General features: G+C 42.9%; 1 protein-coding gene across 2 annotated transcripts in view; it reads right to left on the bottom strand.

Annotated features, from left to right (window-relative positions):
• Positions 1–25,370, bottom strand: part of ERBB4 (erb-b2 receptor tyrosine kinase 4) — a 1,420,891-nt gene that overhangs the window by 522,210 nt on the left and 873,311 nt on the right. For both annotated transcript variants that reach the window (XM_075317538.1, XM_075317539.1), the window contains exon 4: positions 4,137–4,262. In XM_075317538.1, the coding sequence (XP_075173653.1) occupies positions 4,137–4,262 (126 nt within the window). The remainder of the gene's footprint in view (positions 1–4,136; positions 4,263–25,370) is intronic.

Genomic DNA, 25,370 nt, shown 5'->3' with positions numbered 1-25,370 from the left:
GATTAGTGAAATTACCGGCTGGGGGGGCCCTCTCACACATATCCATAGGGGCCCAGGGGGGGTAGGGGGGCTGGGCCTAGGGGCGTGGCCATTAATACCAGGGGCCCACCGGGGGTTCTCCCAACCTCCTGGTGGGCCAGTCCGCCCCTGGTAAAACCTATATGTTTTTGGATAAGTATTGAGCCATCCACATTCTTCTGTGGTTGTAATAAATATGTGTGTCTTGTCAAGTAACGTTAGATAAAGCTGATACACTATTAGAAACTAGTTGCGTGTTTTTGCATTCACATTGGCAGATCTGGAGATCCCTTGCGTCTCACCCTATATTAGTTCTCCCAGGAAAGGGGTTTCCACAACATCAACTAATGGTAGACAGGAGGAGGAGGTGGAGAAACTTTTTTTTTCTCATCAGTGAAAATAACTGATGAAACTCTGAGGAGAATCTGATGAAAATTATTGTTATAACTCAGTTCATCAAAGAAACTGATGTCTGAATAAGCCCCTAGGAATAGCTATAACTAAATACAGGTAAATACACCCCAAGTTCACCATTTGTTTTTTTGTGAGCCATTTGATTTGAGGATGCCGCATCTCAAAGCGAGATTCAGCCTTTCATGATTTACTACAGGTATGCTAATTGCCTTGGTTAATCAGTACATGGTCCAATCTTGTTGTGCTTGCTTGCTCTGGATGCAGTAATTGCAATTGCACAGCTATTTGATGGCACATTATGAGGATGCCAGGAGCCTTTGCACAATATGTTTCTGTTAGAGTAGATCCCTACAATGCTTTACTGTTCTGCTCAATGCACCATGATACTCTAAATACAGCAATGTTCTGCGGCCACTTACAGAAACTAGTCGCCACTCAAAGCGCTAATAACCGGTATAAGCGTCATTACACAGCGTTATTAGCAATAACAACCACAACCGAAGAGAGTCATTGTCAATGACTAGTAACAATTACCACTTCCCAGGATGAGCTGAGAGTTCTTAAACAGAACTTCAGAAATGATCCCCAATCCTAGCGGGGTCATATAATGAAATAATGAAACAATCTGCTCTGGGACTAACTTGTCCAGTGAGGAAATGTTTTTTAATTATCTTCCATCACTGTAGGCAGCAAAAAGAGACCATTTCATCTTAACATCTGATTACAACACTTAGAAGTAATGTGTTTTTTCACAATCGAGCTTAGAGTGTAAAATATAATAGAAATGAGTATCATATATACCAAGTAGAGCTTGTATTTTAAGTATATTCAAAAAAGCCTCAAAAATATTACTAGGGTTTATTTTTGCGGCAGGTCTTATTTTGGGGGAACCAGGGGTATATATATATATATATATATATATATATATATAAAATCACCTGGAGGTAATACAAGTGCATCTAAATAAATAATAAATTAGAATATCATCAAAAAATATTTTTTTTTCATTAATTCAAAGGGAAACGCATATCTAATATATAAATCTGAGTATGTATGTGTGTATGTGTGTATGTCCGCTAAAGGAATTTGAATCTTCGCAAAACACGAAATTTTGCACAGACACTCCATTTGACTTAGGGAACGTCATAGACTATGTTTTGAGGGTACTCCCGCGCTTTACAGTTATTCGCTAAAAAAAACCTGCCTCCATTAAAGTCAATGGAGCTGGAAGCCACAATGCAGCCAGAACTTCTGAAAAATGTGCAGCCATGCCCTTGTATGGAATATTGGGGGAAAGAGCCAGGGAAAGAGACAGACAGACAAAGAGACAAGGAAGAGACAGACAGACACCGGGAAAGAGACACAGAGACAGGGAAAGAGACTGACGGAGAGGGAAAGAGTCCAACAGAGGGAAAAAGACAGACAAAGAGACAGACACAAAGACACAGACATAGAGACACACACAGACAAAGAGACAGACACGGAAAGAGACAGACAGGGAAAGACAGGGAAAGAGACAGATAGGGAAAGAGACAGACATAGACAAACAAGGAAAAAGACATAAAGTAACAGACAGGGAAAGACATAGAGAGACAGATAGGGAGACAGACAGAGAGACAGACAGTGACAGACAGTGACAGACAGGGAAAAAAAACAGACAAAGAGATAGAGAGAGACCGAGAGAGAGAGAGACGGACAGAGACTGGGAGAGAAACAAAGAGACAGTTACTATCCTGGGCAACGCCAGGTGTTACAGCTAGTATATATATATATAGTCATTACAAGTAGAGTGATCTATTTCAAGTGTTTATTTCGGTTAATATTGATGATTATGGTTTACAGCCAATGAAAACCAAAAAGTCATTATCTCAGAAAATTAGAATAATTACCACAAAACACCTGCAAAGGCTTCCTAAGCATTTAAAATGGTCTCTTAGGCTGGTTCAGTAGGCTAAACAATTATGGGGAAGACTGCTGACTTGACAGATGTCCAGAAAGCAGTCATTGACACACTCCACAAGGAGAGTAAGCTGCAAAAAGTCATTGCTAAAGAAGCTGGCTGTTCACAGAGTGCTGTATTCAAGCATATTAATGGAAAGATGAGTGGAAGGAAAAAGTGTGGTAGAAAAAGGTGCACAAGCAACTGAGATAACCAAAGCCTTGAAAGGATTGTTAAGAAATGGCCATTAAAAACTTTGGGGGAGATTCGCAAGGAGTGGACTGTTGCTGGAGTCAGTGCTTCAAGAGTCACCACACACAGACGTATCCAGGACATGGGCTACAAGTGTCGCATTCCTTGTGTCAAGCCCCTAATGAACAATAGACTATGCCACAAGCGTCTTACCTGGGCCAAGGAGAAAAAGAACTGGACTGTTGCTCAGTGGTCCAAGGTGTTGTTTTCAGATGAAAGTAAATTTTGCATTTCATTTGGAAATCGCAGTCCCAGAGTCTGGAGGAAGAGTGTAAAGGCCACAATCCAAGCTGCTTGAGGTCTAGTGTGAACTTTCCACAATTAGTGATGGTTTGGTGAGCCATGTCATCTGCTGGTGTAGGTCCACTGTGTTTTATCAAGACCAAACTCAATGCAGCTGTCTACCAGGAGATTTTAGAGCACTTTATGCTTCCTTCTGCCGACGAGCTTTTAGGAGATGGAAATTTCATTTTCCTGCAGGACTTGGCACCTGTCTACACCACCATTACCTGGTTTAATAACCACAGTATCACTGTGTTTGATTGGCCAACAAACATGCCTGACCTAAACCCCATAGAGAATCTATGGAGTATTGTCAAGACAAAGATGAGAGACACTAGACCCAACAATGCAGACGAGCTGAAGGCTTCTATCAAAGCAACCTGGGCTTCCATAACACCTCAGCATTGCCACAGGCTAATCACCTCCATGCCACGTCGCATTGATGCAGTAATTCATGCAAAAGGAGCCCTGACCAAGTATTGAGGCATTTATTGTACAGACTTTTCAGTAGGCGCCAACATTTATGAGTTTAAAATCATTTTTTCAGTTGGTCTTATATAAGATTCTAATTTTTTGAGATAATGACTTTTGGGTTCTCATTGACTGTAAGCCATAATCATCAACATTAACAGAAATCAACACTTGAAATACTTGTTGCTGTCTTCCTGCTCTTGCTTTTCTCCTTAGTCTCTTATTGTTTAATGCTGTCAGTTTGCACTATGTCTGAGTTTTGATTTTCTCCCCTCTGTTATAATCTGGGTTTCCATCACACTCCTGCACCTACCTTTCCTGAGGGAAGAACAGATTAGATATGGTCAGGAGAATGGCATGGGACTCCAGCGTTTCCACCTTTAGGGATAATCTGGTGGTCAGGGATAGCCTAGAGTCCCCAAGCATGAGGGTCAGTATAGGAGAGGGGGCTCCTATACTGACCCTCATGCTTCATGCTAGGAGACCCTAGGAACAGGGGGGTTCCTTGCTATCCTGATCCTTATGCCAGAAAGCTAACTCCAGTCTAGAAATGGAGTAAGTTTTCTGATGCAGCACATAAACGTGCACGCCACTCGTCAGACAATCCTAATTCATTAAAGGTTGTTCTGTTGCTGGTAAACAACAAGAAGATGGGTACGTTTTTACCCTACTCACATTGGAATACCCCACCACCTGTCACAAAAACATAAGCAGGTGACCACCATAATAAATAATGCAATATCATATCATGCAAACTTACAATTTGGATTTCTGTTCATCGAGATCACTGTGGCATTGGGATTGCGGACAATGTCCTGCCAGTTTATGGTGTCCGCATAACACAGAAAGTCATTTCGATCCAGATAGACTCCTCCATTTAGAATCTCTACAACAGATAAACAATAGCAAAACAGAATATGAAATAACAATAGATGTAGCATCCTAAACATCCATTGTACTAGACACCTGCAATTCTGCTGACCTCCATTGTTTGCAGTTCACACTTTCCACAGAAAGAGAGGTGAACAATAAATTATGTGTCAGGTCTATTAACCTCTTGCTATGTATTGGAGATGTTGCACTCTCGTCTCATAATCACTCTTTATTCACTTCCAGATATAGCACACCTACAACGGAGCCTTTCCTACTGATCTGTTCGTCGATAACACAAAATTCTTACAAAATGAGAGGTAGGAAGCGGAACATTAAAAGTAATAGAGAACGTCTAAAATGCAGCATTCTGCCAAGACAGGACAATGAAGCCTGCGGATTGCCTGCACCGGGGATTGTGTTGGCACAAAACTCGCAATCTTTGTTGTGCTTTGCTCGTGGCTTCATTGAAAGTTGTTAATTAAGACTTTCAAAAAAAATTAAATGTTCAGCGGGTAATGAGGCAGAGATGTAATGCCAGGAAAGCTTTTAAAGGACGGGAAGGAAAATATTTGTTGTTTTTTGTATTGATCTTTGTTTTTCAGGTGTGACATTTTTTAGATACAATTGACAAATTCTTCACTGTCAGAGGTTGATCTGCAGCAGAGCTGTACATGGTCGAGACTAGAGTTACCGTAACTTAACACAAAAGACTGTTTTAAATGGAGAATAAGGTTATCTTCAGGTAGTTGCGTTCTTCAATGAATGTATATTGTTGTATATTCTATTCTGTGTGGCCAAACCAGGTAAAAATGTCTAACAAAGCAAAAACTAATATCTTCCTTTTATAGTTATTCGAAGTGTTAATGGAATCTGTCACCAGATTTGGCAACAATAAGCTGTGGCCACCACCAGTGAGCTCTTATATACAGCATTCCAGAATACTGTAAGAGCCCAAGACCCTGTGTACAACATAAAAAACACCTTTTAACCTAATGGGGGTGGTCCAGTCCGATGGGTGTCGCTGCTCTCTGGTCCAGCGCCTCCTCTCTGCGGCGATCTCTATACTCCCTCTAACCCGCCCTGGCCAACAATGTGGTCTTGTGCAGGCACACTTTGATCTGCCAAAGTACTGTGATGCGCAGGCGACAGGAACGGTTAAAAATCGTCCAAGCATGCACATTACAATACTTTGATCTGCCCTGAGCAGGGCAGATGAAAGTGCACCTACGCAGAAGTGCAATGTAGGCCTCTGTGGATGACGTAGAATGCATCATGCACACAGACCTCAAAAGAAAGAGGACGGCAATCACCGCAGAGAGTAGGAGGCGGATCGGGAGAGGAGGGGCTGAATTGGAGAGCAGCGACACCCATCAGATTGGACCACCCCCCCCAGGTGAGTATTATAAAAGTGTTTTTTTACATTATAGAGAGCAGCCTGGGCCCTTATATACAGTAATCTGGAATGCTGTATATAAGGGCTCTCTGGTGGTGGCCGCAGCTTATAGTCACTAAATCTGATGACAGGTTCCCTTTAACACTTCAAATAAGTATAAAAGGAAGATATACGTTTTTGCTTCATTAGATATCTTTACCTAGTTTGGCCACACAGAATAGAATATACAAGAATGTACATTCATTGAAGAACACAACTACCGGAAGATATATGGTAACCAAAACAGTTATCTAAGTGTTGAAAGTTAGGGCATTGGGGTGGTGCCTCTATGGTTATGTTCACATGCAGCATTTTTGTAGCATTTTTTAGTTTTGTTTCTTTTTTTAATACCACAATGGTGGCATCACTCATGATCCATCAGTTATACAGCCTGGGTCACGAGGTGCACCAGCCAATCACAGGCATGCCAATACTCGGCATGGTTGTGATTGCTGAGGAAGTTCCCACAGCTAAAAAACTTGGTTGGTTGTGCTACAGCCTTTCATCAAACTTTATATAGCATCCGAACTACAAACTTGAAAACAGATTTCCATGAGAAATCCATTTTCGGATTTTAGCACCAGACATACTGTAGTGTCCGGTATGAACCCCAAACTATTCTGTTCGTATTTGCTCATCTCTATTTTAAGATTTATATTTTTAGAATATTTAGAAATCCATGTATCATTTCCTTTATACTTCACAAATACTTGCCACTTACTGTTGGTATAAGACATAAAATCCTCCCCTAAAATATTTACCGCATTTTTTGGATTATAAGATGCACTTTTACTCCCAAAAATTTAGGAGGAAAATGAGGGTTGTATCTTATAATCCAACTGTACTTTACCGAGGGAGGTGGAGAGGGGTCACAGGAGATGCTGCGGGCCATGGGCGCTGTAGTGTGGCTGTGGGCTGTGCTGTGGGTGGTGAGGCAGGGGCCACCATTCTGAAAATGTCAGTTGTGTGGGCTTCAAATAAAGGCACCCGGAGGCAGTGCGCTCAAGATCTCATATGTGCACATGCCGCCTCCGGCCCAACAACCTCCCTGCAGCGGACTTAAAGAAAATGGCGCCCAGAGGTGGCACATGCACAGATAGCATCTCGGCTTGTCAATGACCCGAGAGCTCCATCTGCGCCGACTCCAGGTGACGTTTCTTGGAAGCCCGCCCCACCAACAGTTTCTGGATGCTCCTCCTGCCTCACAGCTCACAGTACTTGCAGCGTGCATCTGGGACACTCTCTGCACCAGCCTACTCGATCACTGTCCCTGTCTCCTGTGACTCTGCTCCACCGCCGCTGCCGCTACCCCCTCCCCCACCCGGTAAGACACCACCAGATTATAAGATGGACCTCATATTTTTTTTTTCCGTTTTTTTCTCTAAATTTGGGATGCGTCTTATAATCCGTCACATCTTATAAAACAAAAAGTATGGTAATTTTGTGGGTGACAAAAAGTGGAAAAATTCACGGCTTTTAAATACTTTTTCAAGGCACTGTTAAGAAACCCTATTCATGTGTAGATTTCATTTAGGGGTGCTTCACACATAGCGACAACGACGTCGCTGTTACGTCACCATTTTCTGTGACGTAACAGCCACCTGGTAAGTCGCTGTTATGATCGCTGCTTAGCTGTCAAACACAGCGACGCAGCAGCGATCATAACATCGCTACATGTGCAGAGAGCAGGGAGCCGCGCACACTGCTTAGCGCTGGCTACTTGCTCTCCTAGCTACAGTACACATCGGGTTAATTAACCCGATGTGTACAGCAGCTACATGTGCAGAGAGCCGGAGCCGGCAGCACAGGCAGCGTGAGAGCTGCGTAGGCTGGTAACTAAGGTAAATATAGGGTAACCACCTTGGTTACCCGATGTTTACCCTGGTTATAGCTTACCGCAGGCTGCCAGATGCCGGCTCCTGCTCCCTGCTCGCTTCATTTCGTCGCTCTCTCGCTGTCACACACAGCGATCTGTGTGTCACAGCGGGAGAGCGCCTTTGAAGAAAACGAACCAGGGCTGTGTGTAACGAGCAGCGATCTCGCAGCAGGGGCCAGATCGCTGCTCAGTGTCACACACAGCGAGATCGCTAATGAGGTCATTGTTGCGTCACCAAAACCGTGCCGTAGCAGCGATTTCGGTAGCGATCTCGCTATGTGTGAAGCACCCCTTAAGAGTAATTGTTATCATTAAAAGTTATTATCCATCCAAAGAATATATAACATTCAGATTAGTGAGGGTTCAACTTCTTAGACCCTCACTGATCCCAAGAGCAGGGCTCTGAAATTTCCTATGCAAATGGAGTGGTCACTGGCCAGGTATCCACTGTGCCATTGATTCTTGATGGCTATTGCAAAAGTATCTCCAGCAGTCCCATAGGGAATAAGTTGAGCTCTAGTTTCAGTCCCTTTCTTGGGATCACTTATCCGCAAGTTATTACCAATCCTATGAATAGTTGATAATAACCATTGATATTTAGAATATTTAAATTAGATAACATTTGTAAATAGAATACACAGATCATCAGATATTTTTCATGTATTAATAGAAACCTGAAGGATCCAGTTTGTCACTTTGATTCATATACATACAGTATATTTAGTTTGCAATTTTCACAATATAAGAGGATTCATATACAGTATAACAGACTCACTCCCAGAGCTTTACTGGGAACGGATAAGATTTGTGCACTGTGCTGTAAACATTTTATTAACCTATATAGACTTTATACCCCAGAAGTGGCTCATAAAATATAAAACAGTGACAATGAGCACAGAATAACTTCAAACACATTCTGAATGCTTTTCTAAACATGACATTAATGGCAAATTGCAGTTAATATTTAATATGTCAACTCTGAATCAATTTGTCTACTAAAACCCTTTCTCATCTTCAGTATTATGGGAAAAAAACAAGTGGTTAAAGCCCCTCTCTGCTCCAATAAACAGTTTCATATTTAATCAAGCGTATTAATATTCCAATTGCTTCAAAGCCATATTACTTTCCGCATAAAGTAAATTAATGCCGCTGTAGTTTAATATTAATAATAAAAAATCAGGTTATATTTTATTACCTAGCAGATCATGCATAAGCAGTTTTGCCGTCTTATTATATATTAATTTAATCAGGGATCCACATCATTTCTAGGAAACATATGATTGGGAATTCTGATATGTTACCGCTGTAAAGAAGCTTACAGTGGCATAAATAACTGAGGTGATTGGATAGATAATCTGGTACTGAGTTTAGGAAAGATTAAAAGCTTCAGGTTCAGACACCAATCAGTGCTTAGATGGCCATATATTGTTCAATGTTGCCCCCTAGTGGTAAAGAGGTTTTCCACTGCTGAGCTCAGTGATTGGCTACAGCAGTGATGCGAGCTGTCCATGTGATGTCACTGCTGGTGACAAAACACCAATGTCACGGTTCTGATTTGCGGTGCATCTTTTGTGCTGGGACGTTCTGTTATGCTCTCCTGCTGACCGGTGTTCACCTGTCTTCTCCGCACAGAGCATTTTGCCTTGCCTCTGCTGTCTTGCACTCCTGTGGATGGGTTACTTTCTCGCAGAAGGTCCTACGCTGGTGCTAAGAGGGGCTTGCTCATATACTCCACATTCTGGGTGATTGCTCCGCTTTATTAGGGAGCATGCGCGGCCAGAACGTATTTCCTTTTCTGCAGTAAGTGCTTGGCTTCTGTTGTGTCTAATCTGATCTCGGCAACTCAAACCTGGACTTTTCTTGACTCTTCTCTGCCTACCTGTCCCCCTGGACTTTATTGTTACCTTCTGGCTTCTGACCTCGGACCTCCTCCTGACCACGTTCCCGTCTGCTCCTTGCATCCCATACCTATTCTCTTGGTGTCCTGACCCTCGGTTTGTTTCTTGAACTCGTTTCTGCCTACTCCCTGTGTTCTGACAAGTCCTCTTGGTTTCTGAGCCCAGCTAGTCTGACTCTCAGTCAGTGCTTCCAGCGCCATCTAGTTACTAACTTCATACTACATCAAATAGTGTCTAGCTTCTCGCTACTCCGTAGTGCCAAGCATTACAACCAAAACACAAGCAAGAGTGGGGAGCCAACGCTGGATTCGGAGAGTGTGAATACCTTCCCTTTTTGTTATTTTAGGTATATTACAGCATTTTCCTGAAAGTGGAAAACCCCTTTAATCACTGGTTTTAAAATCTTTTGCTGGCAATGATATTTGAGCAGCTAGATCACCCAAGTAGTGTGCTATTGTTTTCTGCTCTTCACGTGGACAGTCAGGTAGACATCTTCTACCTCTTGTACAGCAGAATGGAATAGGCAACTAATGGATTTCTGAAATTAGACAAGTATAGGGCATGTGGACCACGATATCAGCAGTGTACTTCTACGATGTGTCAATATGTAGGAAAGAATGACCAATGGCGACTCAGAGATGGATTTCTATGTGTTCGAATCAGGCCTTGGTGGTCAAATACCATATGCTCCCATCTCCGCTGGGCGATGGGAGCCTTAACGCTCACAATAGACACATGATCATTGAGTTAATGACTAGCTGCAGCAGTCACCTTCAAGCCTCTTATAAACAAAGACCATGAGGCTGGAGTGCCTCTGGATCATCAAAGAAAAGAAGAGATTAGTATATTATATTTTTTATCTTATTGCATCGGTTGCTGCATTAATTTTTTTTCTATAACATAACCCTTCTTCTAAAAGTTGACGTAATTATCAACTTTCTTCACAGTCCTCATAGAAAAAGAAGAACATTGTATAGAAAGGAAACAACTTAAAATTTACCATCTCTCCTAAAGCGGCTATATGGGCTGCCTATATTATGTGCCATATATGATGTTGATTCAGAAGGTGAGAGAATAAGGATAATCTAGAAAAATCTAAAGAACAAATGACTAAAGGCCCCGTCACACTAAGCAACATCGCTAGCAACATCGCTGCTAACGAACAACTTTTGTGACGTTGCTAGCGATGTTGCTGTGTGTGACATCCAGCAACAACCTGGCCCCTGCTGTGAGGTCGTTGGTTGTTGCTGAATGTCCTGGGCCATTTTTTAGTTGTTGCTGTCCCGCTGTGAAGCACAGATCGCTGTGTGTGACAGCGAGACAGCAACAACTAAATGTGCAGGCAGCAGGAGCCGGCTTCTGCGGAGGCTGGTAACCAATGTAAACATCGGGTAACCAAGAAGCCCTGTCCTTGGTTACCCGATATTTACCTTTGTTACCAGCCTCCTCCGCTCTCACGCTGTCAGTGCCGGCTCCTGCTCTGTGCACATGTAGCTGCAGGACACATCGGGTTAATTAACCCGATGTGTGCTGTAACTAGGAGAGCAAGGAGCCAGCGCTAAGCATTGTGCGCTGCTCCCTGCTCTGTGCACATGTAGCTGCAGCACACATCGGGTAATTAACCCGATGTGTGCTGTAACTAGGAGAGCAGGGAGCCAGCGCTCAGTGTGCGCTGCTCCCTGCTCTCTGCACGTGTAGCTCCGTGCAGTGGTAACCAAGGTAAATATCGGGTTGGTTACCCGATATTTACCTTAGTTACCAAGCGCAGCATCTTCCACGCGGCGCTGGGGGCTGGTCACTGGTTGCTGGTGAGCTCACCAGCAACTCGTGTAGCCACGCTCCAGCGATCCCTGCCAGGTCAGGTTGCTGGTGGGATCGCTGGAGCGTCACAGTGTGACATCTCACCAGCAACCTCCTAGCAACTTACCAGCGATCCCTATCGTTGTTGGGATCGCTGGTAAGTTGCTTAGTGTGACGGTACCTTAACGCCGACTGGTGGTTCATTCATTGTCTACTGGACTGCTGGAGATAGCCGCACACAGCAGGAGTCCAATAAAGAACTGTGAAGTGGTTCATATGCGCAGCTACTGTTCTTTCTGGTAGGGCATTCCAGAGACCCATTTTGGGATCAGTTCATCAGTGGATTAGTCAAAATTTCAAATATTGGGAAAAATGTATATACATAAATAATATCTAATGAACTGTGACCTAATTCTATGGACAGCATGGTGGCTGTATATTGACCGCAGTTCATGAATTGCCCACACTATCAGACGCCTAGGCATGTATGAGGTTTTCTGTTCCTGTACAGACCATGAAATGCATTTTGTCATAAAATATAAGGGGATAACTGTGGCCTGGGATTCCTAGACTGTCCCTCAGGATAGGGGGCCCTAACTGTCCCTTATGACAGGGGTACTTCTGATGGTGAAGATGTCTGGACCATCAACCTAGCCCTGCTTCTTGCCAGTCCTGCTGTAATACACTCTCTCCCTCACTCCAGGGAAGGGCCGGGACAGGAGTGGTTAAACCCACACAAACAGACAAACGGGGAAACCAAATCTATAACTCACACAGAGGTATTAGACAATATGTGATTAGGAGGAAATAAATAGCAGGGAGGAAATAAATAGATGACAAGAGAATTCCCACAACACATCAAACAGCACTTAGTAGTTCTCCAGCAACAACAGCACATAGACCAGTATCGCTTAAAGCTATAATCGGCACAGGAGGTCAGTTTCCACCATCTTAAAAGGGCGGGGAGAAGCTTTGATAGGTTTCTCATAACATGTGATCCTAGAGGTAACCAGCAAAGCTGGGAGAGATTAACCTCAGCCAGCCCGACCACTAATGAACATATATCTGGTTGATGCTTGAGTCTATCTGTGCAAGCTCAGAAGCCCCAGAAAAACCAGTGTGGAGTGTCAGAGTCTGTGGTGTGAACAGCACCAGATACCGCCATGACACTTGGCAAGTTTTGAGCCAAACGCCATGTAACTCTTTTATCTGAAAGCAGTCAAATATGCATTTCTAATATGACTACTCACAGAAAGGGGGGCAGAACATCTCGCTATACCAAGGCAAAAGCTCTGCAAAGTAGACCACCATATGATTTTGCTACTTAAGTAAGGCTAAGTATCCATTGCTGTTTCTGGTCCCATCCTCTACTATATATGACAGTGTCTGGTAGACATTTGTATGATCATCAGCAAATGTGTGGGCAATAAAGTTACCAACAATTTAGGAAATATAGGAAGAGTTTCAGGACGGGTTATAGGTGATCCAATATATTTATATTACACCAAAAATATAAAGCCTAAAACATAGATTTTAGCCACTTTGGGTTGAAATTTGGACGACAGTTAGTAAACGTCTCTCATTATGTAAGATTTTAGTGTTCAACGATGACTAAGGAAAGGTATTATTACCATATTATCACTTTGTCTTCCATCTCAAATTTGCATTTACCCTTCTGCTGACCCTTTCGTTCTTTATATCAGCAGGGAAAACTGCAGTACAGGACATTAGTTGTGAAAGCCTCAGAGAGCACTTTAGGTACAGTATATTGGAAGATTTGCACTAAAGTAAAGGGATTTCATGCAAAAATAAGCATAAAATTCATTTACTTCATTTATTACCTGACCTTTGCTGGGTACCACTAATGATCTGTACACACTGTAAGAGGTGACCGATACTAGAACACGCATAACATTTTTGGTGAAACCAATAATCAACCTCCAAATTTTCCGTCAGTTCAAAGTGATTCAGTTTCAAAGTGAAACAAATAACAATGATATGTAATATGAAGAATATAGTAGATGCCTAATCCAGGACCAGTATGTTCACTGGTCCGGCAAGTGAGCGATCACATGACCGCATATATGGAGATTGTATGTTCTTCTAGCGTTTGGGTGAGGTTCCTGAAGGTACTTCAGTTTCCTTGAACACTTAAGAACCATGCTTATAGGTGAAAGTTAAAGGAGTTGTCCACTACTTTGACATTGATGGCCTATCCTTAGGGGTACTTTGCACGTTGCGACATCGCAAGTGCGATGTCGGTGGGGTCAAATCGAAAGTGACGCCCATCCGGTGTCGCTGTTGACATCGCAGTATGTGAATCCTTTTACATACAATTAACGAGCGCAAAAGCGTCGTTATCATATGATCGGTGTAGGGTCCGACATTTCCATAATTTTGCAGCAGCGACGGTACGATGTTGTTCCTCGTTCCAGCAGGTAGCACACATCGCTGTGTGTGAAGCCGCAGGAGCGAGGAACATCGCCTTACCTGCGTCCCAGCTACTATGAGGAAGGAAGGAGGTGGGCGGGATGTTTACGTTCCGCTCATCTCCGCCCCCCTGCTTCTATTGGCCGCCTGCCGTGTGACGTCACTGTGACGCCGCACGACCCACCCCCTTAGGAAGGAGGCGGGTTGCCGGCCAGAGCGACGTCGCAGGCCAGGTAAGTGCATGTGAAGCTGCTGTAGCGATAATGTTCGCTACGGCAGCAATCACAAGATATCGCTGCTGCGACGGGGGCGGGGACTATCACGCTCGACATTGCAGCATCGGCTTGCGATGTCATAGTGTGCAGAGGGTCCCTTAGGGTAAGTAATCAATGTCTGATCAACCGGGGTCCGACACCCGGCATCCCTGCCAATCAGCTGTTCTCGGTCCCGGTGGCAGCAACAGGCAGCCAGAAATGCTCCGTTCCGGCGCCGGTCTGTCTTTTGATAGCAGCCAAGGCCAAGTACTGCACATCCACCTCCTATTGATTAGAATGGGAGGTGGATGTGCAGTATCTGGCCACGGCCACTACCAAAAGATGGAGCAGCTCCAGAACTGAGCATTTTCGGCTGCTTGCTGTTGCCACCGTGACCAAAAACAGCTGATTGGCTGAGGTCCGAAACCCCGCGCTGCCACCGATCAGACATTGATGACCTATCCTAAGGATAGGTTATCAATGTAAAAGTAGTGGACAACCCCTTGAATGATGGGAGAGCACTCTTGCCTCTGCTCGATACTTGATAGAGCATCAGGGTGCTCGGGTTCTCACAGTATCCAAGGTAAACAACAACCACAAAGCACAGGCTTGCTTCATTCCATGAATGTGAGCAGGCACACTAGGAAGAGCCATGTGCAGTCTCCGAATGGCTTTCACTGGGGGTTAAAACAACATTTTCGGATTGAACCCTTCCTGGAAATGCTCTGTTTATGGTTGATTGTATGTAGGTGGAGCGCTGAACTGCCCAATCATTGACTTCCTTTATATTCGTTATTCGAGTTGAGCTCGTCCGAGTGTCTGACGTTCTTGAATCGCATATTGAGCACCCAAGCATTTTAGTGCTCACCCATCACTTGTGGAACCCATTGTACATAAAGTGTATCTGTCATTTTAATTATTTTATAAATCAATAGTATTCATAAAAATAAGAAACTTTGTAATACACAGTATCTTAGATAAATGAGCTTCTTTCTCCTCCTGCACTAATCTTGTATTCTCAATATTCTCAATTCATGGGTAGAATCTGCCTTTAGTGAATAGATATATTACCAGTACTGAGATAGGAGATTGCAGTTGATGCTCATAAAGTTCAATGGAGAGGACAGGAGCATGAGGCAGACATACGGGGTGAAGATGTACTAGCTACACCTGTTGCGCAGGTGCCTAAGGGAGCCAAACGGCAGATTTTGCCCTACAGTCCAAGAACTTTGGGCCTCTGGTCCATGCAAGCTCTAAAATGTAAAAGGCATACCTCTCATTTAGTGATGAGCGAGCACTACCATTCTCGGGTGCTCGGTACTCGTAACTAGCAGTTGGTGATCGGATGGGTGTGACTTGAGTACTGAGTATAATGGAAGTTAATGAGAAACACGAGCATTTACTGGAAAATTTCTTGAGGTCCCCATTGATTTCCATTATATTCAAGTACTCAAGTCGCGCCCATCCAAGAATCAAACTGCACGACAGTTGTTACTGATGAAATTCTGTGACAGTGGGAGAGGGAGAAACTAAAGGCAGAGGGAGGAGCTAAAGGTAAAGGGAGGAAATGAAGGCAGACGGAGGAGCTAGAGGAAGAGGGAGGAGCTAAAGGTAAAGGGAGGAAATAAAGGCAGATGGAGGAGCTACAGGAAGAGGGAGGACTTAGAGGGAGGAGCTAGAGGCAGGAGCTAGAGGCAGAGGGTGAAGCTAGAGGCAGAGGTAGGAGCTATAGGCAGAGGGAGAAGCTAGAGGCAGACGGAGGAGCTAGAGGCAGAAGCTAGAGGCAGAGGCAGGAGCTAGAGGCAGAGGCAGGAGCTAGAGGCAGAGGGGGATTTAGAGGCAGAGGGGAAATCTAGAGGCAGAGGGGGGATCTAGAGGCAGAGAGGGGAGCTAGAGGCAGAGGGGGAAGCTAGAGGCAGGAGCTAGAGGCAGAGGTAGGAGATATAGGCAGAGGGAGAAGCTAGAGGCAGAGGGGGGAGCTAGAGGGGGAGCTAGAGGCAGAGGGAGGAGCTAGAGGCAGAGGGAGGAACCAGAGGCTGAGAAAGTAGCTAGAGGGAGAGGAAAAAGCTAGAGGCAGAGGAAAAAACTAGAGGTAGAGGGAGGAGCTAGAGGCAGATTGAGGAGCTAGAGGCAAAGCTTTATTCCCTCCTGTCTCTTTTATCTACATAAAATCTCATTAGCATCAACTGCCATCTCCTGTCTCAGTAATGGGAAAGTCTTCACTCAACACAGATTTTACCTCAGAATTGTGATAATGACTGATCAATTCTGGCAGAGAAAGGAAGCAAATTTTTCTGATAAGATATATTACATAGTTGCTTATTCTAAAGTGCACTATTGATTTATGAAATAAAAATTAAAGCGACAGTTCCACTTTAAGCTTTACATTTATATGACTTTACACAGTAGATAAGACATCTACCAGTATAATATATCATTGCTGTTATTCCCATTTTCTGAGGTATATAATGAGGCTTTCAGCACTCAGTAACTGGGCCCTGGTTAACCAGCTGTAACCTCAGGACCCTTGAACATCAGCCTGCTGAGATACAGTGGGCTATTCATGATCGGTCAGCCTTTGAAACCTTCCTCAATGCTCGGCACAGTTGATTTCCGAGGAGCCGGGCTGCGCAGATCTGAAATGTCAGGTTTGTATTAGGGGAGGACAGGGAGGGCAGCGTGCTGTAATAATCAAAATGAGGGATTTAACCTTCTATATTTCAGCTCAGTGACCACACTGCAAAGCGCATGGAAGCAGAAGCTGCATTTCAAGGTATACAAAGCCTGAATCTGACGATTGGAAACAGGAAATATGTGGGCCATTAACTGGAAGGCAGTAATAATGGGAAGAATATTTCTGACGACATCTGGGTTTAGTGATATTTACACATCGGCATCCAGATCTTGTAGATCATTCATATATACAATTATTCCTAGTAATTCGGAATTTACATTCACAATTTTACAATGAAAAAGGCTCATATTTTATGCATGTGGCAATACCTACGCCATGCTGGAGAAAACAGAAAAAAGCAGTGAGAGCACAAATAATACTAATAATATTCTTCTAAACAGTTGATACCGTCTACTTATAAGAAATAAAGCTTATAAATGAAGATTGTCCACTTTATTGGATGTAGACTGTGAGCTGTAAATTTAATCAAGTGCCACATCCGATTTACTCTGCTGAACTTGTAATATACACTCTGAGCAAAAAGTAAGAAATTGAATTAAGGTGGCGATTGCACCCCCATTGGGACAGGAGACCTTCAGGCTTTTCCACAATATTGGGACAACAGCTTTTGAAGGATACAGTCTTATTGGCAGTGCCCCATGATTGCAGTGCAGCACACATGGATAATAGTTGACGTTCGTTCGAGCGGCACTTTACACTTGATCGTTCCAGGATATATCTTGAATAATAGCCTTGAAATTACATTTGGTAAGATTTTCACTTTGGGTAGATCACTGGCAGGTCAAAAGATACACACAGACCTCAGAAATGTGTTCACTTCGGATCAGGAACCTAGCCTCCACAACCTTCATACTAAAAGTCTAACATCAGTCAAGTCCATGATCATTTCACAGAGACTGTGACTGACGTTAGCGTCATACTAGTGTCCCTACCTGGGCCCCATCTATTTCTCTCCTTTTTAGTACACAGCTGAATCTTTGTATATGAGCCACTTTGGGAAATGCTATATCTGTACTTTTCACCTCCAGCCCAATTTTTTCTCTTTTAGTAGAAAAGACCCACTGGCTTTTCTTCCCTCTAGTGAACCAGCGCAAACGTGGCACCTAGCTCACCAACACTCACCAGTTTGACAAGCTCCAGGCCTAATGAGCAGACATGAGAGGATCACTTCCCGCAAACTCATTCCATGGTCCAAGTCAATGCTTTTTGGCTGTAGACAGAAGCTACATGAATTTCCTGAGCTTCCAAGTTCATCAGCATTGCGTTTCATTTGCTGGTCTGGAGTGTCGTCATCTGTGTGGCACACACGTTACTTCTCACAATCCAAGCCTGGATTTCCACAGCTAGAATCTCCTGTCCACAGCTAGAAAGCACTGACCTGAAGAGTGAACTATCTTGGGTCATACATGTCAACTAATCCAGACAACACATCTGTCTATCCACCTATCTTCTTTTTTTGTGCCAAAACCTTTCATTTCTGTTCCTGAACAACTGTATGGCAGCATGTCAGTTCCACAATGCTTTCTACCTATATCAGAATGGAGCTCCTACAGACCCTACTGCCACACACTTATGAAGACAATGCATGACAGTGGAGCTAAACATGAATACCGTCCAAACAAAAAGTGTTCAAAAATTGCACTGATAGAGAAGTGTGCAACACCTCCCAATAGAACAAACTTTGCCCTGCATGCTTATCAGAACCATAGTATAGTACATTCATAAGACATCACCTTTCCAATTAACAAAGTCCATAAATCTATTTCACACATCACAGCCATGATAAAGGATATTGCCGAGTCATGTGTGATTACTCCACCAACAACTCCTCCGATCCCCCATTCCCTAAAAATAACAGACAAGATGCCTGTGTGGATTAAATTGGCCACGACAGCTATTTATTAAACAAACAACAAGTATAGCAAATCAACTTTTAATAAAAAGGAGGATGGTTCTCGAAGACCCATAACCTGTTAGAGGCGACCTATAAACGCCTGAGCTCAGGATGAATTTACCTTTAGTCATTTAAGCACCAGCTCAGAGGCACCTGTTAGCCAACCTGGTTCTGTCACCATAATCCAATACCCACAGGCTCTTTCCTGCACTAAATTTAGAAGTTCCCTTACTTGCCACCACTTAACTGAAGTCCACTTAAGGGGTTCACAAACTTGTGGGCTCGCCCCACGATCCACGAATAACCAGATCCACCAACTTTGAGGGTTTTCTCCCCTACGCCATGTTGCTATGACAGAAAGGTAGGACAAGAACAACAACTTTCCATTATTAAACCCCTATTCCATTCTCTCCTGACCAAAAAAGAAAAGTCCCACCATACAAATGCCACCAAAGAACAACAAAAGAAAAGGGAGGGTGGGTGAGAGATTCCTTGCCTGCTTATGCCTAAAATGAGTGGCTCCTGCAAGATGGACATCCCCCTTATAAACCGTTTACTAGTCCTCTAAGAAAAAAAAACCAGCCTCATAATGATGTTGCTTACCTTCCCATAATTACTTAACCCTTGTCATAACAACATTACAGTATAAGCACATATACATTGGATTGCATATAAAAAAGGAGGATGAAAACACAACACAAAGTGCAATGGTATTTTGGTGCAATTGGCACAAAAAATGTGTTCCTGCCTTGCACAACATTTATTATGAGACTTTTTCTCAACCAGGCCAAGAGCCTAACCAGGGATTGTCGTGGCTTATTGGAAAGAGGTGTGATTGGAAGTATGAGACCGTGTCCTAAAAATGGGCTAAAATTTTGGGACAAATTATTTTCACGAGATAAGCTGACCAATAGGTGGTGTAAACTTAAGGGGGCTTTACACGCTACAACATCGCTAATGCGAACTTATTGGGGTCACGGAATTGGTGACGCACATCTGGCCGCATTAGCGATGCCGTTGCATGTGACACCGATGAGCGATTTTGCATCGTTGCAAAAACGTGCAAAATCGCTCATCGGTGACATGGGGGTCCATTCTCAAAAATCATTACAGCAGCAATAACGAAGTTGTGCCTCGTTCCTGCGGCAGCACACATCGCTCCGTGTGATGCTGCAGGAACGAGGAAGCTCTCCCAACCTGCCTCCCGGCCACTATGCGGAAGGAAGGAGGTGGGCGGGATGTTACGTCCCGCTCATCTCCGCCCCTCCGCTTCTATTGGGCGACGGTTCAGTGACGCAGCTGTGACATCGATGTGACGCTGAACGAACCACCCCCTTAGAAAGGAGGCGGTTCGCCGGTCACAGCGACGTCGCCGGACAGGTAAGTAGTGTGACGGGTCTGGGCGATGTTGTGCGGCATGGGCAGCGATTTGCCCGTGTCGCACAACAGATGGGGGCGGGTACCCATGCTAGCGATATCGGTACCGATATCGCAGCGTGTAAAGCAGCCTTTAGACTAGGGTAGAAATGCAAAAATAGAAATCTGGAAGCTCTGGCATTAAAACATTAGTTTTTACACTACCGTGTTATAGTGCTACGACTAAGGACTGTTGAGTTTCGAAACGTGTAGAAAATGTATTTTAGGAGAATGAATCTACCATGTTTTAATTGAACATTTTTTAGGAGTCTTCTAATAACATTCATTTTTAAACATTTTTCTATTGCGAATGCTGGAACTTCAATTTTTTAATTTTTGTACAATTTAACTTTTAGAACTTTGCCATATTTTTAGCTTTTATACGTTTACACTGTTTAAAAATTAGACGTGATTAGTAAATCTGGTTTCATAAATGGGAGGATCTGTTGTATTCAGTGGCTGATAAGCATCAGGCAAATCCATGGGTCTGATATATCAAAGTGCGCCTCTTGATGAAGTTGACGCATCTTATTCCTGCGCGGCTCTCATTAAGGCTGACTCACAAAAAGCTAGTCCTAATCAATCAGGGACTAAATGTTTATATCGTACCCTAGGTATCTAACTGGTTTATAATCAAGCAACAGATGGAAACTGGAATATAGAGTCTTTCTGCACACTATATATAATACAAGTCCAAATGTGACAGAAGGGATCACTTTGTCACCATGTCCCTGAGCAGGCCTATTTGACAAAGGCACCGAAAACAAAAGTCTGACTTTGAATTGTTCTCCTGCCAGGAGGGAGAAGAAATACATTGAGGTAAACAGCAGTGTCTTAATTCCTGCCGAGAAGATGGAAATGCCGCTCTCATAATCTTTCTTGCCAAGGATGAGACGGAACAAGAAATAATGAACTGCAACGGACCAAGTGTCAACCTGATATTAATAGGGAACTCCATTAATGTAGACAGAGAAGGAGACCGGTTATAGAAGTCCCTTAGTCCCTTAATATCAGACAGATACAGGAGATCACAAAAGTGAGTACACCCCTCACATTAAATACTTTATTATACCTTTTCATAGGACAACACTGAAGATCTGACACTTTGATACAATGTAAAGTAGTCAGTGTACAGCTTGTATAACAGTGTAAATTTGGTGCCATATAAATAACTCCACACACAGCCATTAATGTCTAAACCACTGCCAATAAAAGTAAAGTACATCCCTAAGTGAAAATGCCCAAATTGTTCCCAATTAGCCATTTTCCCTCCCCGGTGTCATGTGATTCATTAAGGTCTCAAGTGTGAATGGGGAGACGGTATGGTAAATTTGACGTTATCGCTCACACACTCTCTTATACTGGTCACTGGAAGTTTATCATGGCTCCTTATGGCAAAGAATTCACCAAGGATTAGAAAAAAAGAATTGTTGCTCTACATGAAGATATCCTAGGATATAAGAAGATTGCCAACACCCTGAAAATGAGCTGCAGCTCAGTAATGAAGACTATACTATACAGCAGATATCCATATAATCACTTCAAAAGACCATATTATAAGTGCAAAATAATTCAATCTTTATTAACATGATTAAAAAACATATACACAAGAGACAAAAAGGACATGATTAAAAAATGAAAAGGTGTAAAATCTTCGTCAGGGATCTCTCTTTGTGTCTACTATATGAAGACTATCTGTTCTGCAAAATTTATAAACATTATGTTTGCTCAGAAATTACATGTAATGAGATATATACATTTCCTTCACATCTTTAGAGCATATTGATTTCTCTCAGGTATATGCAGTTCTCCTGTCTACCATATGAAGGTTATTTTTCCTTCTCCTTTTCTTAAAAACCCATGAATAATTGTTGTTCATGAATTATATGTAATGAGATATATATATATATATATCCTTCATATGTTTGAGTAAATTGACTTATCAATACAGGGGATGATACTTGATGGTTAGAATAAATCACATTATGTTATGAATGAAGATTATAAACATCATAGATGTCTTGATAGACCCTTCATTTTACACCTTTTCATTTTTTAATCATGTCCTTTTTGTCTCTTGTGTATATGTTTTTTAATCATGTTAATAAAGATTGAATTATTTTGCACTTATAATATGGTCTTTTGAAGTGATTATATGGATATCTGCTTAGTAACACTTTAAAGACCACTATAGAGGAGTTTTTTGAGCATTGATGACTTCCTTGTGAGTATATACTATACAGCAGTTTAACAAGACAAGTTCCACTCATAACAGGCCTCGCCATCATCGACCAAAGAAGTTGAGTGCACGTGCTCAGCATCATATCCAGAGGTTTTTTTCAAAATTGACGTACTAGTGTTGCCTGCAATGCTGCAGAGTTTAAAGGGGTGAGAGGTGGAGGTCAGCCTGTCAGAACTTAGAACATACACCGCACTTTGCAGCAAATTGGTCTGCATGATTGTCATCCCAGAAGGAAGCCTCTTCTAAAGATGATGCACAAGAAAGCCCACAAACAGTTTGCTGAAGACAAGCAGCCTAAGGAAATGGATTACTGGAACCATGTCCTGTGGTCTATTGAGGTAAAGATAAACTAATTTGGTTCAGATGATATCAAGAATGTGTAGTGGCAACCGAGTGAGGAAAACAAAGACAAGTGTGTCTTGCCTACAGTTAAGTATTGTAGAGGGATTATGGTTTTGGGCTGCATGAATGGGGATCTACAGTTCATTGAAGGAACCATGAATGCCAAAATGTACTGAGACATACTAAACCAGAGCAGGATCCCCCCCATTAAGCCACAACATCTATTGGATGCACCACTTATGATGTGACTGCCTTCTCCTATTGTTAGACTGGGAAAGGCCAAATAACCATGGGCCTTCCCACACTAATAATACCAGATCCTAGCTGCCTGCTTTACCTTAGTTGGCTATCAAAAATAGAGGGGACTCCATGCCTTTTTTATAATAATCTAAAAACAGTGTTTTATCACCTCTATTTCTGATAAGCAGCCAAGATAAAGAAGATAAAGCTGACAGTTGAGGATTGCAGCTCACAGTTGTCTGCTTTACCTGCCCTGTTATAGAAAATAGGCCCACGTCATTTTTTATTTTTGTCTCCACAGAGTGCAGACAACTTCTGCATTCAACAAAGCTTGTTGATTGTCTTCGCTGCAGCCTTTCAACAAACTTTATTAGCATATAAACAGTTTTCGAACACTTACTTTCTTTTTAAAGTCCATGTTCGAGTCCAAAACCAGAACATCCGGTGTTCGGTACGAACCTCGAACTTTACAGTTGGGGTTCACTCATCCCTATTTGTGATGTGTTTAATACATTGTTTCCTACAATTACATTAGTATTTTCTTTTTTTGGCGTATGTTGTGACATTTTTTGGACAAACCATATGAATGCTTGATGTTTTTACAATTGTAACACTAAATAAAAACTTAATTCTAGCAAATAGATCATTAAGACACAGTGTATAAATCTATAGGTTGCAAAATCCCCCAGTGTCACCTATAAAGAGCTGTTTGTATACACAATAGTACAATATGAAGATAAATTGCAATCATTAGGAAGCATTGTGCCACTGAGGCATTGTCCCATTATTATGAAGTTGGTCCTGTCACCTGTGCCATCTGCCAATACTTGTTCTGTAGCCCCCCAGGGTAGATCTACAGCAGAGCTCCACTGAGTGTGTCAATGGGACGTGGATAGACACAATCCGTCTATGTTCCTACCATCTGGGCTTATACTTCCCAAGGCTTGAAATGGTACAGCAAAAACTGTGGCTGATATTTGTCGGGGCAGGGAAAAACAAATTCGTAGCACGTTAGGGCCTTTGAAACAGCTGCTATGTGGCAGGTACAATCCATTCAACCAGCTCAAAAATAATGCAAGCATGCAAGAGCTTACTATCTATTGCTTGCCTGAGGCAGTAGGAGATACAGTGTCATCTCTCAATGTTGGGACGTTGTAAGCACAATGTGTAGTCCTAGGCTCAATGACTGAATCACTCTCATTCTTCAATAGTTTTAAGAAACTCAGTCTCCACAAGGAGAAAAGTTTTCCCCTTAGACCCCAGTTGAGCTTCTTATTCAGCCAGATAAGATCTCATACTTTGCACTGACGAGGGACAATCATCCCGAAACACTGTGTCTGCAAATTGAGGTTCTGATCTGGCATAAATCCTAGGTCATACAACAAGGCTCGTTAAAGGGTCACTTTTGACTTTTAGGATTGCTACCTCCAATAGGTGGCGCTAGCGTTGTCTGCTTCCTCCCTGAAGAGACAATTTGAATATTACCCAGAAGAACATTGCAGCTATAAGACGCCTCACCACTGACAGCCAGTTTTTTTGTCAGTCTTCGCAAGGAGAAAAGTTTTCCCCTTAGACCCCAGTAGAGCTTATCATTCAGCCAGATAAGATCTCATACTTTGCACTGACGAGGGACATTCATTCCAAAACACCGTGTCTGCAAATTGAGGTTCTGATCTAGCATAACTCCTAGGTCATATGACAAGGCTCGTTCAAGGGTCACTTTTGACTTTTAGGATTGCTACTTCCCATAGGTGGTACTACAGTTTGTCTCCTTCCTCCCTGAAGAGATAATTTGAATAGTTTTAAGAAGTATTTCATAAGGATTTGCTGGAAATTTGTATGGGCTCGGCTGACGTGTCAGCTTTCATTTGGGATCACTATGAGTGCGACATAGAAAGCTTTATCTAGGGGTAAGCTGGATTTAATTACACACGGGTTTGATTTACATTTATTATACACGAATATTTGGACTCATTTATCATTTGAGCTTAATGCAGATTACTGAACCCATAACTGGATTTCAGAAGTAAAATGCTAATGGTTTTACAAAGTGTAATTTAGGTCCTCTAGGGTATTGCAGCTTTTTCAGTTACAGCTAATCTTCTGTTTAACTATAGGATCCATAGAAGCTAATAAAGCTCCTTCCGCGCAGGGGCGACATGGACTGCAGAGGGCCCTGGTGCAAGAAATGAACATAGGCCCTCGGAGGTCCATTAGCTTATGATAATGCAGCCCTTCATATGTCTGACAGCATTTGTTTGCAGCTTTGGAGGTAGAGGTCCCCCTCCCTCCAGCTGTTGGGCCCCTGTGTGAAAGCACAAGTTACACCAATGATATGTCTGCCCCGGCCCTATACTGCCTTCATGATTTACATCACACTGTCTCTATACTACATAAATGATTTACACTACACTGCCCCTACACCGCCTCGATGATTTACACCACACTGCCCCTACACCGCCTTGATGATTTACACCACACTGCCCCTACACCGCCTCGATGATTTACACCACACTGCCCCTACACCGCCTCCATGATTTACACCACACTGTCTCTACACCGCACCGCCTCCATGATTTACACCATACTGCCCCTACACCGC

The sequence above is a fragment of the Anomaloglossus baeobatrachus genome, chromosome 7 (assembly GCF_048569485.1).
Source record: "Anomaloglossus baeobatrachus isolate aAnoBae1 chromosome 7, aAnoBae1.hap1, whole genome shotgun sequence".
NCBI classification, from domain to species: Eukaryota; Metazoa; Chordata; class Amphibia; order Anura; family Aromobatidae; genus Anomaloglossus; species Anomaloglossus baeobatrachus.
This window is presented reverse-complemented; position numbering and strand designations above follow the sequence as displayed.